This window comes from Terrapene carolina, unplaced genomic scaffold (genome assembly GCF_002925995.2).
Source record: "Terrapene carolina triunguis isolate 2854851 unplaced genomic scaffold, T_m_triunguis-2.0 Scaffold132, whole genome shotgun sequence".
NCBI lineage: Eukaryota > Metazoa > Chordata > Testudines > Emydidae > Terrapene > Terrapene triunguis.
This window is the reverse complement of record NW_020664483.1, coordinates 13,460,176-13,478,483: the sequence shown is the minus strand read 5'-3', so window position 1 is coordinate 13,478,483 and position 18,308 is coordinate 13,460,176. Positions and strand designations below refer to the sequence as shown.

The 18,308-nt window shown below is 37.7% G+C and overlaps 1 protein-coding gene across 2 annotated transcripts in view; it reads right to left on the bottom strand.

Annotated features, from left to right (window-relative positions):
- The window catches only part of EHBP1 (EH domain binding protein 1), a 333,194-nt gene that overhangs the window by 89,613 nt on the left and 225,273 nt on the right, over positions 1-18,308 (bottom strand). For both annotated transcript variants that reach the window (XM_024199807.1, XM_024199808.1), the window contains exons 10-13: positions 11,560-11,738; positions 10,871-10,919; positions 3,349-4,263; positions 864-1,007 (exon numbers count right to left, since the gene is read on the bottom strand). In XM_024199807.1, coding sequence (XP_024055575.1) covers positions 864-1,007; positions 3,349-4,263; positions 10,871-10,919; positions 11,560-11,738 — 1,287 coding nt within the window. The remainder of the gene's footprint in view (positions 1-863; positions 1,008-3,348; positions 4,264-10,870; positions 10,920-11,559; positions 11,739-18,308) is intronic.

The window sequence follows — 18,308 nt, the reverse complement described above, 5'->3', positions numbered from 1 at the left end:
AAAGAACATTTTCTAAGAAAAAAAATACTTATAACTGCAGAATCAGGATGGCTCAGAGAACAAAATTTGCCAAATTCTAAATTCACTTATGTTTGTGAAATCTCACTCAAATCAAAAGGCAGAATTTGACCAAGAGGACCAGACTATTAATGGTGTGAATCAGTGAATGATTCAAAATCTTTATCATAGTCATCATAATTTAGTCAGACTGAAGTTCTTAGTGAAACAAGTGCTGTGGTATCAGTTCAGTCTCTAATACACAATGGCTAGAATCACAAAATTACTGCACATAATCTAACACAACAGGCAATCTCTGCTTTGAAAAGATTTGCATAAAAATTAAGTTAGCTTTAATCTTCAGAGAGAATGGTCCCCTTCAGGTCACCACTGAGGTTACTGGTGGGGCAACGAGTCGCTGCAGCTGCCTCCACATTGAACCTACTTTGCAGAGCTACACTTTCCAATGTCACCAACATAATTCATTCTTATGATAAAAGGACACCAGTAAAAACAGTGTAACACGCTATGCTATAATTTAACAGGTAGTTTTGATTTTCATCCCACTAGTGTCTTAATATTTAGAAACAATGGTGCCAATCCTATACGGTGCTCAGAGCACTTCCAGTGAAGTCTTCGACAGAGGGAGAGTCAGATGCTAATAAGAGCTGATGGTACAAAGCACCTTGAAGGATTGGGACATTTACCGTGGAAAAAATATTCCCTGTGGGCACCTGCCCCCCACAGAATTTACATTTTGACCAAACAAAAATTAATTAGCGTACTAAACCAATTAAAATATAAACATGTAAGATGAATTAAAATATTTTCTTATGTTAACTGCCATGACGGCGAACACTGCTTACATCGCTCAGCTGCTTAGCGTGGGCTGGGGTGATAGTACTGGTTATCTGTTTATTCCCTGCCTTTAAAGCTGCATCTCTTCTTGCTTGCTCAAGAAGAACTCTTGCTCGTTCTTTAAGTTCTTCTTGTCTGGACAACATTCGTTGCTTAAAAATAAAGAAGTAGAATTAATGGCAAAGAAACCCCACCATATTCAACACTGATAGAGTAGTTAATAGCCAGGAGCCTGCCTAAATAATAAAAGTCAGGATTCAGAGGATTACAGCTTCATGAGGTGACATAAAATTCTACAGCAATGGAAAATAAAGATGATAAAAATGTAAAATTAAAAAAATAACCTCACAGGCCTTTATGATGTAAACAGAGTTTCACTGATTTTCTATCAACATTTAATACCTTAAAATTAGAGCTGTCGGGAAAAAAAATGAACGGGCTAGATGGAAACTATTTTACATCTACTATGTATTTAACTATTTAAAATATGTATGTAAATGTAATTCTTCCTTGGCTACTGACAGCTGGTATAATTCCGCTTCCGTCTCATAAAGGGGCCCATACGGAAGTTGCAAAAACAGCAAAAACATGTGCCTGGATTCTAGCTACAAACAGTCAGAAGAAAGTCTCTTATTTCCATTCGCACAACTGATTACCTCTCAGAGTAGAAATAACAGTACGAGGAGCTCCGTGTAGGCACAATGGATTGACTGGAACAGTTATAAGTGCATATGTGCATAACCCTGACTCTTTGACTCTGTCCAGTTATGTGACTCCTGAAATGAAGACCCTGGGGACATGGCCCTTCATATGTTTTTAGGCCCTGGAAAGAAGGCCTATATATGAGCTAGAGCTGGGGACATCATACTTTGGAGGATGTGTTCCTGCAACAGCCAGGTTTATGTGCTGTTTTTCTGGAAAAGGCTGTGGCTGGTACAGCTGAGGTTTTAAGTTTGATTAACTGGTACAAATACTCAAAAGGATTAACTACCCTAGAAGGCCCCCATAAGCCATCCCTTCATCCTTCTTAGCGTATTTCCCCCTTGCACTGAAAATGGTCAGTACAGAAGACACACAGCCTCTACCTGTCATGCTATTTTCTGTGGGCCAGATCACTCCCTCCCATTAAGAAACCAATTCATAGGGGAAGAGTTGCCAGAAAACTTCATGAGGTTCCACTGCTTTTGGGGTGGTGTTTGGGGCTCCTGCAGAGTTTACAGTAGAGTTGCAGCTGTGCCACTTCTCCCTTCTGCACAAGCAGGGAGAGAGCTGCACCTGGGTCTCAGAAGATGATCCTAGTCTAAATCATCTCCTTTAAAGAAAAGCTATTTACCTAACTTGTAAAAGAGAGTGAGCATGTAAAAAACCACAGTGCAATATTCTGTGTAAACTTAAGAAACATGCCTGTCTGTCCATCTAGCCAGCTCTTTTATGTCCACATCACTGTAGTAGTGTTCAATATAAGTACCAAATTTCTTAAAATAAAACGCATTCAGGTCACACTTGCTTGTGAAAGGAAAAAGGGGTCCTGAAAATGTAAAACACTGCTCCATCTGAACCAATGCACAATACGGCAGACTAGCCACACACATCTCTTTTCACAGCTAATGGAAACTAATCAAAAGAAAGCTAAAAACAAAGAAAATTGTCCTCAGGAAAAAAATTATGGGCCTGATTTGTCTCTCTTGCATACGAGGTTGATAACATTTTAGAAATATTTGTATGACTGATTTGATTTAGTAGGATACAGGGAAAGACATAAAAATAATGTCAGCGTTTATGTAATGCTTTATGTCTTCAAAATACTGTACAAATATCAGTCAATTAATCCTCACAATAACCTTGGGAGTTATGTATGTATTATCCCCATATTACAGATGTGAAAACAGACAGTGGTTAAATGACTTGCTCAAGGCTGCACAGAGCATCAGCAGCAGAACCAGAGTTAGAACTCACAAGTTCCTTGCTAACAGTTGTGGGTTCAGTTCACTAGGCCATGCTACTTCTCAGATAAGATTTAAAATATTCCTGGTATATTTTGAAGCATTCAAAAGTTTAGAAACTGTACACTGTTGTATATGAATCAATGAATGAATACCTTTTTTCATTTAATGCTTCAGCATGCAATATTCACAAAAAAGCTCGGGGGTTCCACAATCAATAGCAAAAACTCTTTTAGCTGGCTGAGAATACAATTTTATTTACTTTAATTGGAAAGGGAGAAAAGATTAACAGTAAGATAACTCCTATAAAAGGAGTTATGGATTTTTTTCCATGCAATAGCTCTTTTCAACATCACATACTCTTTCCAAGTATTCAGCTAGTAAGAATATCTGGTTTGTCAGACAATAAAAAAAACCAAAACTCCACCTAGCCTGTCAAAGACACAATGAATTATAAAGGCGATGCATAGAAATTAACTTGAACAGTAACCCCATTTTGTTTCAACTACACATTGTTTGTTTATGTATACATAAAGTTCAAATTTCTTACCTGTGCAGTTTTTGCAGTTTGATCTGCGTGATTTATAACCGTTCTGGTGTCAGTGTCAGAATCGGTCTCTATTGGCTTCAGAGAAGCATGTTTTTTCTTTGTAAGATCTGCATCCTTGTTATAAGAGTATCCAACTTTAGAAGCGGGAGATAAACTTGTTTTTTGGACAGGTGAGCCAGGATCTGATCTCCTGCTCTCTGTGGATCCTGTATGTCGCAGCTTTTCTTGCTCTGAGAAACTAATGGGACTGTGTGAACTCTGGTGTCTTTTCTTGTCAGCGTCTTCACAAACAACGGTTGGAGATTCATCCTTTTTTTGATCACTGCCATGTGGCAAGTCACTCAAGTCCAAAGTGTCGACTTTCAGCAGTTTCTTCCTTCCCAGCAAAGGCTGTGCCTGTTCTGTATCTGCACTGCCACATTTCCTGGCCTCTTCAGATCCAGAAGTCCCTCCAGAGCTCTGCTGGGATTTTTGTGGATCAGTGTCACTTCTAGTCCTGCGAGAAGAAGGGGCAGTTGTGCTTGGGCTTAAATGGTCATCAGGTGTCTGATGCTCACTTTCTGATTCTCCAACACCACTGTCATTTACAAATACAGAGTCATCCTGCGAAACGAAGTCTGCCAAACCACTTTCAGGCTGGTGCAGTTCAGGCTCTCGGTTCAGATCATTAAGCTCTGCATAGAACTTTTCCTGATCAACAGAACTGTTTGTGTCCGTTTCATAGTTACCTACTTTATACGTGCTTTTACTACTGTTCTCCTCTATCTGAACCACATTTAGTTCTTGGCCACTGAAATGTGCCCTTATTTGATAGAGATAAGTCATAACGGTCAGTTTGTCAGGAATTGCTAACAAAACCATGTCAGAAGGTTCCAGCAATCGGGATATTCCTATATTGGCAAACCCATCATATGCCTTAAAAATAAACAAAGCAAGGATTACAATACAGTAATTTCATCACATAGCATAACAACTCAAAAATGGCAATTGAAAGTTTCATTTGAAAAAACAAAACAGTTAAAAATATCAGATATTGCAGGAAAGTCTGTGGGCCTGATTCACCATTGTGATACTGTTGTTTTACTCTATGGGCTGCCACGGAGTAATATAGTTGTGAATTAGCTGTTTTGTATTTGCCACTGTATAAGCCAAGTTTTAATATATTGTCCATAAGTCTGTTATTGCACAACCTGTCAATTTTCTTGACAGATTCTACACAGCAGAATCTCCACAGGAACCTAACTCAAGAGAATAAAAACATGGCATTGCTTTTTAATATATTGTCATGCTATAGTAAAAACGACAGACATTACTCAGAATATAATAGACACATTCATGAACAAATGGATGTGTGTGAAAGTGGAACCTAAATTTTTTTTTTTCAGTTTTCATTAACAAAATCTATTGACATCTTAAATGGTTCTCACTCAAGAAGCAGGAAACAAGCAAATTAAAAAAAAGTGTAAGAGTTGGAACAAAAAAAACTAAGGATGGGTTTTTAAGATAAGGAACAAAGATATAAAGAAACACTACACTAATCCATCTTGGGCTTTATCATTGGTGATCAACCTTCTCCCTTCTACTGGCCATGTAATTGCAGTGATTTGTGTTGATGAAAAAGTACAGCCAGATAACCAAAATGAACTACACCCTAGATTACCTGATACAAGGTACAAGTCATATTGTTTAAGCACAGAAATGTATTTCTAAAATATCTACTTGACACTTAACTTATATAAAGAGGATAGTGAATTTATTTCTCACTTCATTTCTGTTTGAAAGCACTACAGAGCTTGGATACTACAACATATGTGAAACCACACTGTATTATTTCTGCTAGCCCTTTAAATGACTATGGTTGGTGCATCAGGTTTTTCTAGTTTTGAAGAATTAAAGCTGTTTCTCAATTTACAATTAATTATTACTCTCCTGGACTAACCCTGGAGGACAATATTGTGTTTCCAGGAAGCCTTTAAAAAGGCATCCTGTTGGTTATTTTAGATTCACTTGGGTTAAAGCATTAAAAATTCCACTAGTTTTGCCTCTATTCCCCTCCCCCCTTAAATAAAAAAGGATCATTTTTCTAGCGGGTTCTAAAGTTCTAAAAATCATAACTAAAATATTCTGAATAAAAGGAACATGTTAAAAGCTGATTTAAAAAATAACAGCAGCTTTTTAACATGATGATACGTTGAAACTTTATCTGCTGTTCCTAATGCTTTTTAGCTTATTGTATCCCGGATGGTTTGAGCTATGTCCTAGAAGTTCTAAATTTGATTTTCTTGTTCTTGCTGAGGAGAAGTGCCTTTTAGAAATGTTAGCTGGGGGGTGGAGGTTGTTGGTGATTATAAAAAGAGAGCTGAGTTTAGATGCAGAAAGAGCAATATTTAAAAATATAGATGAAATAGAAAACAGACGCATTCTCATTCCAGGTTGATCCAAGAGCCCAGGAAAGGGTCTGGTAGAGGACTGGAGGGAGATATTGGCGGGGGGAAGGAGAGAGAAGAATGTGGCTGGGAAGTAACACGGATTGGGTGTAGGGAAGTGGTTCTTAAAGCCTGTCCGCCACTTGTTCAGGGAAAGCCCCTGGCGGGCCGGGCCACTTTGTTTACCTGCCGCGTCCGCAGGTTCGGCCAATTGCAGCTCCCACTGGCCGCGGTTCGCTGCTCCAGGCCAATGGGGACTGCGGGAAGGGCGGCCCGCACATCCCTTGGCCAGCGCCGCTTCCCGCAGCCCCCATTGGCCTGGAGCGGCGAACCGCGGCCAGTGGGAGCCGCAATCGGCCAAACCTGTAGATGCGGCAGGTAAACAAACCGGCCCGGCCGGCCAGGGGCTTCCCCTGAACAAGTGGTGGACCGGCTTTGAGAACCACTGGTGTAGGGGTTAGGAGAGCACATGGAGGGTTGGCACAGAGGCATAGTACCTGGTCTTGGAATGCAGCTCTGGAAGAGAAGGAGGAGAGAGAACATGGAAGTTGGCAGGACGCTGGTAGGGACAGGGAGAAAAGAAATGAAGACCTCAGGAGTACAGGAATACAGAGGGAACATGGAATAGGAATTTGGGTGGGTGGTTTAAGTTGGGTAGAGTTAATTTCAAAGTTCACAAAACTAAACCTCAGGAAGCGTGTGAGTTTCGACTCTACAAAATGTATGTGTGGACTGTGTTTTAGAGCAGGTTGGGAAAGGTTCACACTTAATAATACTAAAGCAGAAAAATTTTACTTTGAACGGTGGATTTAAAAAACCAACAACATATTCTTGATGTATCTAGGATTATTAAGGATTATCTGTTAAATTTTGCTCTTTTTAGTGAAGTTTCTGATTACTGTTTGCCAGTGGTTCACACTCCCTTTCTTTCTCATTCTGGACAAAATGTGTACTTTTGCTCATTTGTTTTTCCATAATTATTGACAATGGATTCATGTCTCAATAACTAATTTCAAATCACACAGTTTCCACAAGCAAACACGTTTACAACAAAGAATTCTATTCTGTAAAGGCCAAAATGCAGCTACAGGACATTATGTTGCATAATGTTGAAAACAATGAATGGATTATATAATATAATGCTACAATTTATACTAGAAAAGTTAGATTTCTAAGAGACCTGATGCCCAGTGGAATGTAGTTACTACAAGTAGACATAATGTTGCCTTTTAAAAAAGGAAAAACATTAGAGGGGGAAAAATCAGAGATCAGAGGGGAAAAAACGTTGAATATAAATATGTAGGTTGGCATGTAGACTTTTGATTGCTGATAGTTCTATAAATAACAATTGCATGTTGTGGATATATTCACATACCAGTGTATTAAAATTTCTTTTTCTTCTTTTGTAGAAAATCCAGTAAAGTCTTGATTTTCAAGCAGATAGATTACAGTCAAAAATTATAGTGTATTACATGCTATTCAAATTGTATAATGTTATTCTTCTGTTTAAGCAAGTAGGCATACATACATTTTATTAAATATGCACATAACTAAGGCCTGAATCCTGCAAACACTTATCTACGTGCTTTACTTCACAGATGCAGGTAGTCCCATTGAAGTCAATCGGACATCTCATCTGTTTAAAATTAAGCATATGCGTAAGTGTTCATAGGATCTTGTGTAAATATATGAATTTGGATTCATGGAATAAAAATGTGGCAGTTACCATGAAGGCAGGAAGGAATTGTCCATTTTTTTTTTTTGAGTTTTTGCATAATTTGGGGGATTTTCTTTGATATTTTAAACTGTTGCCTTCCTTAAAACGTCACTTATTTTGATAAGGCAGTAATAATTTGAGTACAAATTAACTTGAGAAATTTAATATTAGTTAATCAATATAATGTAATAAATATTGGTTTACTATTTTCAATCAAAATATAGTGTTTATGTATCTTTACATTGCATTTCTTTATTAATAACTGTCAATCATAAATGTTTATTACTTTCACTTACAGTTATTTCTCTTTATAATATAACCTTTCCACATTAATTATACTTAAAGTAAGAGATACATTAATGCTCAACAAAATTGGAAATTAGTCCACAAAAATCTTTGTTAGGAAATGAAATTAAAAGTGTGTCTCAATCTAACATGAAACAATACATTACAATTTCCACAACATAAATTCTTCAACCTAATAAAACCCTCTCAAAAATATAACAATCGGGAAACTAACAGTTAAGTTGCAACCACTTCACTCAGGCCATACATTCCTACTTCACATACTCTCAACCCCATGGAAGTTGCATCCAAGCCTAGTTTAGTCCCCTTATCATTTGTGAAGTGAAGAATATGTTACTAGGCGATTGTAAAATGCCATTTCCTTATCAAGGCCTATATTTCCAATATAGTGTAACTTTAACATATAGTTTGTGTTTACTTATTAAAAACAAAACAAGATAGTACAAGTATTAGTTGGTCAACATTATAAGTAAAGGTCTACAAGTACTAAGGTAAATGTAAAACACCATGGACTAGATGGAACTATACCTTTTTATGCTAGTTGAGAAACTATTCTCATATAGTTTACATATTTCATAATCCCAAAGATAATCACATTTTCTCTTTTAGCAATAAAATCATCTTAATACTCAGACAACATAGTGCATTAACAGAAATCTCATGGAGCTCTGAAATATATTAATGCACCCTGAACTAAATAATTTATTTTTTGGAGACAGAAAAATTATTCTACAGAAATTATAATATATGTTCTGCACATTAGGCAACATTTGATACACTTGTAACCTTAACTATTTCTTAATTAAGTTTTTTTTTATTTATTGATATATCCTGACAAGTTGATTGATGGACACCAATTGCAATCCCTCAACACAAGCACCACAGGCAGTATTCTAAACATTTCCCAATTATGTAACACACTGACATATTGGTCAAGATCAGATGTCACAGGTAAATACCTTTTTTACTCAGCACTGCTTACTGATTAAGAAAATAATTAGCTTGGTTTATATAGGAACTCTGATGTTATGCTTTTTGTAACACTACATTTCAATATATAATTATACACAGCAATTACACTAAAATAGTTACCTCTTCATGAGAAAACAAACAAACCATAAACAAGGTCAAACACTTCTAAAAGGAATATTCCTCTAGGTTAACCTTTACATCTATGGTCAGTAACCTTTTACCTCTTTCCCTGCCAATTTACAGCATGGGAGAGGGAAAAAAGAGATGCTTCAGACAAGAAAATTGTCTTATTAATTCATAGATGTTATTTTAATTGGTTAGGAGGAGTCATTGTCAAATGTGTTACACATCTGCATGGAATTTATACACAGCCATTGTTCCCAGAGCTGCATTCATTCCAATGAAGGGCACACAGGGTTATCAGGCAGAACTGTGTGAGACCAGGAAATAAATCTGCAGGAAGCAACTGAGATACTCAATGTAGCTGTCAGGCAAAGGGTTGCAAAGTGATGAAAGAAAAAACTGCACAACAACAACAACAATTATTTCTTTAGCAATGGGAATTATATACTATTAGGGAGATTGGCTAAAAGGTTTTGATTATAGCTCATCATTTGCCATCACAGTTGTATAAATAAAAGGATGATATAATTGATTTCACATTAACAGAGCATTTTTAAAATAGAACATCTATTCAATCTACGTTTTATAATACTACTTGACTAGCCCTTACAATCACGGGAGCTTGAAGTTTAAAATCACATGGTCATAGAAAGCTCTGTGATGTCACAGATAATCCTCTTAGATCATCACAAGACCCCACATATTATTATGAAAAAGATGTCAAAGCATGCACTGTCCCTGTCCAAAATCACAAGGGTAGATGGCAACAGATCAGAAATGCCTCATAATTTATTACACTTTAGCATTATTTTAATGATTACCTGCTTTTGGGCAACGCGTTAGTGTTCAGAATGCATAAAAATATCACTGCCATTTGCAATTTTAACCAAGCAGAATGCAAATGTATATGCAGTCCAACATTCTTCAAAGATATTTCCAGTGCAAAAGCGTCATATACTATAGTTTAGTAAAAAGATATTTTATTTTGCTATACATTTGATTTTTTTCACATTTCTTATAGTGAATATTTTTTTAAAAGAGTTTAAAAATATAAGATCGTAGTATCCAGAAGACAAGCTAAGAATAAAGCAATTTTGCACTGATTTTCAGTTATAATTTTATTATAAGTGAATCAAGTGGAAAATGAGCATTTTAAAATGTATCCCTCTCAGGCCAAGCCCATGCATCTGATGAAAATTAAAGTGTGTAACTAGTCTAAGACACTAGCAGCAAGCAGCAATAGAATGTTTTCTTGTAACTCCTAAACTCAGTTATGCTTAGAACTTAGATCACTGAAGTTGTTTCAGAACATCCCTTTATAATCTTTATATCAAAAGGGCATTAGATTACCTAATGTAAAAGTGGATTAAAATCCTTGGCCCAGTACACTACCAAATAATATTTCATTAATATTTTAGTCTTTTTTTAAAAAAGTCATGTTTGAGAATATTTTTTCCCTTAAATATGATGTGTAATATAAAAAAATACAGCACACGGTACCGCCTAGTTTTATTGACAATGCTGGATAAAAGTGTGGGGGGACTTCAATTTTTAAAAATATAAAAACTAGTAAAACAGCACTGATTATGACCAACTCAATGATCTCTTTTAAGGTAATGGACAAGTCTGGAAGCAAATAATTCTAGAACAATAATATTTTCTATTTCTTTTTTAATTAAACGGCTGATTAGAAAAATAGAAATGATCACAAAAACTCTCTCTCCTCTCTCTCTGATTACATTAATGTAGGCCATACAAATATTAAACTCTAATACCAGCCTGGCACTTGTTGTGAATGTTAAAGACTATGACAAACTAGAGTCAATAATGCATCCGATTTGAACCACAGGAGGCTGAATACCTTCTGTGAGCTGCAGTTATGACCTTACAAAACAACCTCTCTTTCCCAAAATTAATAAAAACCTGCAGTGAAGGCAAAATTGAAGCTATGTGGGTTTTTTTTCCAGGCAGTTCTTACCTTTTTGTTGTTCTCTTTAATATCTTGAGGATTCAGGGACTTGTAGTCACTGAGGAGGAAAATGGCACAGTGGGTATGTACAGTATTTGATAAAAGCAGCAGTTTTAAAACAAACTGAATCTAAAAATTTGACATACAATAATATCCTATAGTAACTAGCAATTTCACAGCAATTCAATCAACAAAACTAATAGCGTGGAAAATTAAATAAATAAATAAATAAATAAATAAACCCCAGCGATTTCATGTTTCATTGCCTGAAGCCTTCCATCTAAAAGAGAAGTTATGGCAGGGGCTAGAGGCCGGCCTTGACAACCAAATTTACCATGAGGTAATCCGTCGTCGTCAATGTACAAAGAGCTACAGGCTTATTTGTCTCATCTCATTTCAACACTAACACAATTTTCATAATCATCCTGAAGTCAGTTTTTTATATAAGATTAAGAAGAAGAAAAACGTATCATATGAAGGAGAGAAAGGATTGTTTTTGGCGGGGAACAAGGGAGGTCATAAAGTTTTGGCCATTTGTAAATGACTTTTCCAACAAAGAATGGTGCCCTGTAGAAGGAAATTATGAAATAGACAAACATTTCAAGACCTAATAGTGAACAGTGGTTTTACTCTTCTGTACATTTAATTGTAGCACATATATAAAATTTAAGTGTGATGGTATAAATGTTATGACTTACATTAAATCTGGCCTAAAGTGGTGTAATATTGCACAGAAAGATAAACCATTTCTCCATGATGTAGTAAAATTGGTGATTTTCACTCCCCTATAGTTTTTTGTAACTTCTTTGCACCATACAAGCAGTGACTGACTAGCATTTGGCTTTCTCCCCAAAACAGGACTTGGTACTGGGCTTGGCTGGAAAAAAAGAAAAGAGAAAAACATAAAAGAATTTAATGGAAGATGAGAATTAACATTAATTGACCTAACTAGATGATCTGCATCCTTTGATGTCAGTTTAGGTCCTTCAAAGCTGTCAGTTTATAATGACTGTAACTTGCAAAAGACACAAATCGTCAGTTATTATCTTCAGTCTTAGCCCTTGGCACTTGCCTCTAAAGGATGTAGATATACAAAATTCTAAACTTATATATGAAATCAGGCCAAGAATTGTACCAATGGAAACACCATGTTCAAGTGCTTAAATACTTAAGGCATACTATTGCACAGTCTGTGTTATGTTATGCACCCTTAAAAAGATTTTCCAAAATGCAGTCATGTAAAAGCATCCCCACAAGCCCTTTCACTTTTAATGAAGACAACATTCTGACTGGATCAAAAGCAAAGCATATCAGGGTCAAAGTTTACCACAATTTGTGATCTACTATTGCAGCACAAAGATCAAAGTCCCCGTGTGTGACATACACTTAATACATTAATCTTGTATACATTCAAGTGTAAAGTTTGCAGCTGTATGTCTCATGTTCAAATATTTTGTTATATAAAATATAATGATAGGAAGATATTTTAGTGTCATTTATGAAATATCACAGCAAAATGACTTTATTACAGCAATTTTCATTTGTTCTCCTATTTCCCTCTGTTTATTTGGAAAAAAGATTCAGAACACAAATGCTGAAGCTGGATTAGCTCGGATTTAAGACAAACAATATTAACTAATACTGTTTCTTTTCCAGAGAAATAGTTACAAGGAAACAACATCTGGGATTCAATAGAGAATTTTATTTCAAGTATTTTGATCTTATCAAAATGTCCTTAAGTTTCTTGAATTTAAAAAAGTAATTACTAATTCTAGTTGATGTTTTCAAGAAAAATACATTTCCTCATCAAAAAGACTTCTCAGTTTAAAATCTTCTTGCGTATAATGAAAGGAGTTAAATGAAGTTAACAGGCATAAACCCAAAACTCCAGGACACTACTGAGAAAAACAGTTGAGCACATTTAAAAAAAAAATAGTGTAATTAAAAAATTATACATATACCAAACATGCTATTTGCTCAGCTTAAGGCTCTGGGCCCTCCAAATTAAAGTAAAAAGGGAGCAAGTCATTCACTATATCACAGCCACTTAAGTTTAACAAGTAAATCCTCTGTCTGTGCTGCCTGTTTGTGAAAGACCAATGATGCCCCCACTTGACTAAAGCATGTCAGTGCTAAACAATTCAAACTGTCAACCTCACACAATCTGATTTATGTTTTTACTAATTGTGGGGAAGGTAACCTACAGTACCTGTAATAGAAATTCCATGCAGGTAATTTATCATTTTTATTACTTGTTAGACTAATAAATTGTTATATAAACAAACCTACCTCAGCATCGTATTATTTATATTATTATAGCGCACTATAGTTGCACTGCTAATTCAGAGTGCACAAAATCTATATTTTACTTCAATTTTGTTTTAATGTTCAAATGTCTGCATAGAATAATTGTTCACAAAGGGTTTTTCAATTCAGCTAACGGTTTAAATCAGGGTGAACTAACTGGAGCTCTTACATCAAACATTCTCTAGGTTAAATGCATTAACATCTCAACAAAGGCTTACAAAATGAGAGAGAAAAAGAGGTAATATCTGACATAATTTCTTAAACTTTATAAATATCAACACCATGGGCCAGATTCTGATCAGATGGATATCACTGTCTAGAGTCTTCAGTGGAATTACTCCAGGGTCACTCTGATGTAACTGAGATCAGATTCTGGGTTTAGGTCTCTCTCAAATATAGATTATAATTTATCACTTTGTTTTCTTCATCATAGAGTCCCAAGCTTTTGGCATTTGAGTATGAAAAAATGTGTTTGAGGTCTAAATAGTTATACACCTAAGTAATGTGGATGATAAAATTATGGTAATAACACTGTTATAATGATACACTGTATTTTAGCATTTTAAAACTCAGAAATACCTCTACCAAACCATACAATATTGACTTGCAGATAAGATATTAGAAACTATTTATTATTGGATTGAACTATAAGGCCTTAATATTACATAGGTAAATTTCACAGACCTGATGACACTAATATGATTTTAACGTGGATAGTGATAGACAGCATTCAGCACTGTACACTTGTTGCTAAAACTCTCCACACTATAAAATGTTAAATATTCCAGTCAACATCTAGAATCTTTTTGGTCAAATGACCTGAAGCAACACTGCCTTTTAAGTGCCTTAATTACAGATATTTAACATACATTGAATAATTAACTCATTTGATAACTATATTGTATTAAAATAGTTAGAGATGACTACGCCTTTAAATCATATTCCTGTGGCCAAATCCAACATTTCAGCATATTCTTTACAAATTAATGTACTGTTATCAGATTTAAAATTTGAAATGATACATTGCTAGGAAAACTTTCATTAAATTGGAATCACTTGGGGTGGGAGGATTTTGAACTTAAATTTATGTTCTCGTTTCTAAAATGATTTCCCACCCCAGAATGCATAAGATACTAGCATTGTATGCTGTAATCACAGAGATTATTAGATGGAAACAAGATGAAGAAGAAATTCTATGCCATTCTTTTCTCTTATCCAGATTTAGCACCTTAAAATATTTTGGAGGAGGGTGAAGTGAATCCTGTGATGTATATATGTCTCTCTCACACAACTCTCATCAGAGCTTTCGGTACTTAGTCGGTGATAAAGGCATTGAAATCAGTATATATTGGGGAAAATATGAGCAGTAACAGAGTGATGAGCATACACTATGAAATTACCTGGGAGAGGGGGGCAAGCTCATTTTAATTGTTTAAAACTCTGTCATGAAAAACATTTCCTTTAAATAAATAAATGCAATATCAGTAACAGTGGCACATCTCTGGAATGTACATTGTTCTACAAGATTAACGGGAACACTACTGGTGGAGAAAACGAATACATAATGAGCTTTTTCCTGTTTAACTATACACTCCAACAAGCACTCACACACAATTAGTTCAAGTTCAAAACTCAAGCTCACTGTGCTTATTTTGGAAATACCTGTAAAAAAGCACACACAGCCAAAACAGGTTGCTAGATTTGGTCATTCATCTGCAGCTTGTTGAATCTAATAAATATTTTGAGCTACAGCAGCAAAATCTTCAAATGTTGCTTTCTCTGATAGAGGACTGAGCAACAGTTTAATATTAGGTGGTGTCTTAACATTCCAAGGTATCAGAATAATCATTTTGGCCCAGAACCACAAAGGGACTTGGGCATTGCAGCGCTGAGCATCACAATGGCTAAGGTTTAGGCACCTTGAAAATCACCAGAATCCACAAACCCTTTGTTAGGTATCTAGCATCCCACTACAATGCATGGAGAGGAAACAGACGCTTGAGAATGGGACACAAAAAAGCCAGCACGTGAGGCAGGGAACGGCCTAAGATAGCCAACTGGAGATGCTGACAAGAGGTATGTCTCTCAAGCCCCGCCCCCTCCTGGAGCTAGGTGCTTAAGTAAGGGCTGGTCTACACTAGGGGAGGGGGATCGATCTAAGATACGCAACTTCAGCTACACTATTCGCGTAGCTGAAGTCGAAGTATCTTAGTTCGACTTACCTGGCCGTTCTCACGGCGGCAAGTCAACCGCCGCGGCTCCCCCGTCGACTCCGCTTACTCCTCCTACCGAGGTGGAGTACGGGCGTCGATTCGGGTATCAATTTATCGCGTCTAGATGAGACACAATAAATCGATCCCCGATAGATCCATTATTACCCGCCGATCCGGCGGGTAGTGTAGATGTGGCCTAAGTCCAGGCTGTTCTGTTTACTATCCACAGCTGGGAACCGCTCTCTGGGAGGGGAGGTGCCTTAGGTGCCCCTAATTCATTTCTGGTAAGAACGATGGTGGCACACATCTAACTCCACACAAAACAGCCAGTGGAAGGAGGTGGAGGCAGCCCAGTAATTTGGGTACTTATGCAGAATGTAGGAGACCCTGGTTCAATTCCCCACCTCTGCCTGGTGACAAGAAGAGATTTGAGTGTGGGTTTCCCACCTCTCAGGTGAGTGCCCTAATCCGTTGGACTCTTTCTCTGGCCCAATTACTATTTAATAAAAAGTGGAACAGCTTCAACACAAGTGTTTGAGAGAAATCCACATGAGAATATTCCATAGTTCAGTGGTTAGGGGTGTATCCAAACCAATGGGCTGAAGGCTGCAAAGGAAGCCTCTACCCCTTCCCCCAATTTTGTGTGAAGTGAAGTGTGCTCATAGAACACCAGCTACCAGGCCCTGAAGGCAAGGCAGGCTGGGGAACACCCATCTCCACCTGGTTTGAGGATCATGCTGAGTCTTAGGCATGAGACAGGAATCTGAGCACCTGCCTGAGGCAGCAATATGCATTCCCCCAGAGGTAGAAACTTAACTACCTAAGGAATTTTTACAGCAAAAATGTAGTTGCCAAGTGAGTTTAGGTACCTACAGAGTAAGGCAGCAGCCAACTGGGGGTACTGTGGAGTGCAGTGGCGCTTAAATCTGGGACTTAGGCACCTAACTCTGGTATTTAGATGCCTAAGACCCTTTGTGGATGTTGTCCTTTGCGCTAAGGAATGTGTCATAGGGTGAGCTGGCCCTTTAAGGGGGTTGGGACTTAGCCACACCTGTGCCAGGCTTAGCCTACCTTCCCAGGTGAAGGGAGTAAATCTGGGGATGGAAGGACGTGACTCAGAACCAGGTCTACTGGGAGATATAAAGGACAGCCTGGTGACAGTGAGGAAGACTCCAGTGAGAGCAGAGCTGGAAGTGAGTGTGCTATTAAAGAATGGGAAGAACAGACAGAAAAGGTCAATGAGGAGCCCTAGGCTGAGTAACTCTCCAGAGCTCTTATGCAGAAGGCCTGGGAAAGGAGCCTGCAGGGAGCTTCTGTAATCAGGGTGGTGGCCAGGAAACATGAAGGATTTTACACTAGATTGCTCTGACACAGTCAGCTCTCCCCACTTGGAAATTTCCCTGGTGCAGGGATTCCCCAGGATACATATGACTCATGTAACAGCCTCTATGCTCCTGACGTGGGGCTGTACCTAGTGTGCATAGAGATATGACTATTCTTGGCTGCTGGACAGTCCCTTAGGAATTGTTGCAGCCAGGGCCTTGGAGCTGTGCTCCGGCTCCGCTCCAGCTCCAGGCAAAAACCTGCAGCTCCACTGCTCCGGAGCTGCTCCGTGCTCCAGCTCCGCTCCAAAGCCCTGGTTGCAGCCCTCGCATGTGTTAGAGGTCTCAAGGGGTGCTCTAGCTAACTCCAGGGGCTGAACCAGTTCATAGCAACCCCAGAATCCAAGAGCTACAAAGATGGAATAAAATCGCTTTGCATTCTCCACACTCCAGAACCCAGGCTGCCTGGGCTGAGAATTTGGGCCACAATTCAGGCCCTTTTCTTCACTACAGTGGTAAGTCACCCAAGGAGTGGCCCAAGCAATTTTGCTGACCAGGGTGGAAAATGTTCCCCCACCCCTAAACAGTCAGGGGGATGGGGGGGAGGGGGAAGCAGCACAGCAGTTTGGCATCCCCTGGAAGTTGGCATCCAGGGTGACCGCCCTGCTCACCCACACCTAGAACCAGCCCTGAAGTCACCAAAATATTACTGTTCGCAAACAAAACACAATGGCTCTCCTCTCCCTTTTTTGATCAAAGGGTTGTTCAGCTATTAGAGATTCTTACCATACACGATCTGATATTTATTGTTACCATTTTCTAAAAACAAATTTTTGGGGTTCTTGCTATGTGACAATCCTAATAAAATCTGTCAACTTACACTTCATACAGCAGTAGTCAAAGAGGCCCAGCACACTCATGAACAAATCATGGTCAAATATTTTACAAAGTATCTGGTAATATCTCTGCTCTCGTTTAACTTTCCGTACGCGGGACGGGGAGAAACATGTCCGATCTCCTGCCCTTAAACAGATTATAGGGATTTACACAACTCAACTGCTTCATAACACTACTTTTACTTCCCACATGTGATTAATAGTAAATATAAAAGTAACTTCCAGATTTCTCCAGCATCAGACATTTAAACCTTACACCTCACGCGCCCTGTTCTTCTGACTGTTATGTGCCTACAGCTATTATGGATATGACACAAAATATATACTTTATCTTAAAAGGCTTAGTCATAAGCTTTTAATTGTTTTTCAAAAGAAGTGGTATTAAATAGATTTAATTTTATCACAACCAAACTATACAATGTTCAATCATAACCTTAATATTCAGACATCTGTCCAATTTAACATGAGGCTGTGATGTTTGAAGCTGGAGAGATTTGGAAGGTGAGCAGGGGGCTGGAATCCTTAGGCCATGCCTAATGTTGGCTGTCAGTCACGTAAGTGAAATAATTTTCATTCTTATGGATTTTCAGTTGCCAACTAAATGTTTTTGGGGTCAGGAGGTTGGAGAGTGCTTTTTCAAAGCAAGCCTGGGAAAATACAGTGAAAGCCGAAATAGTACGGTATATGCTAAGACTCTGGGATATGATAT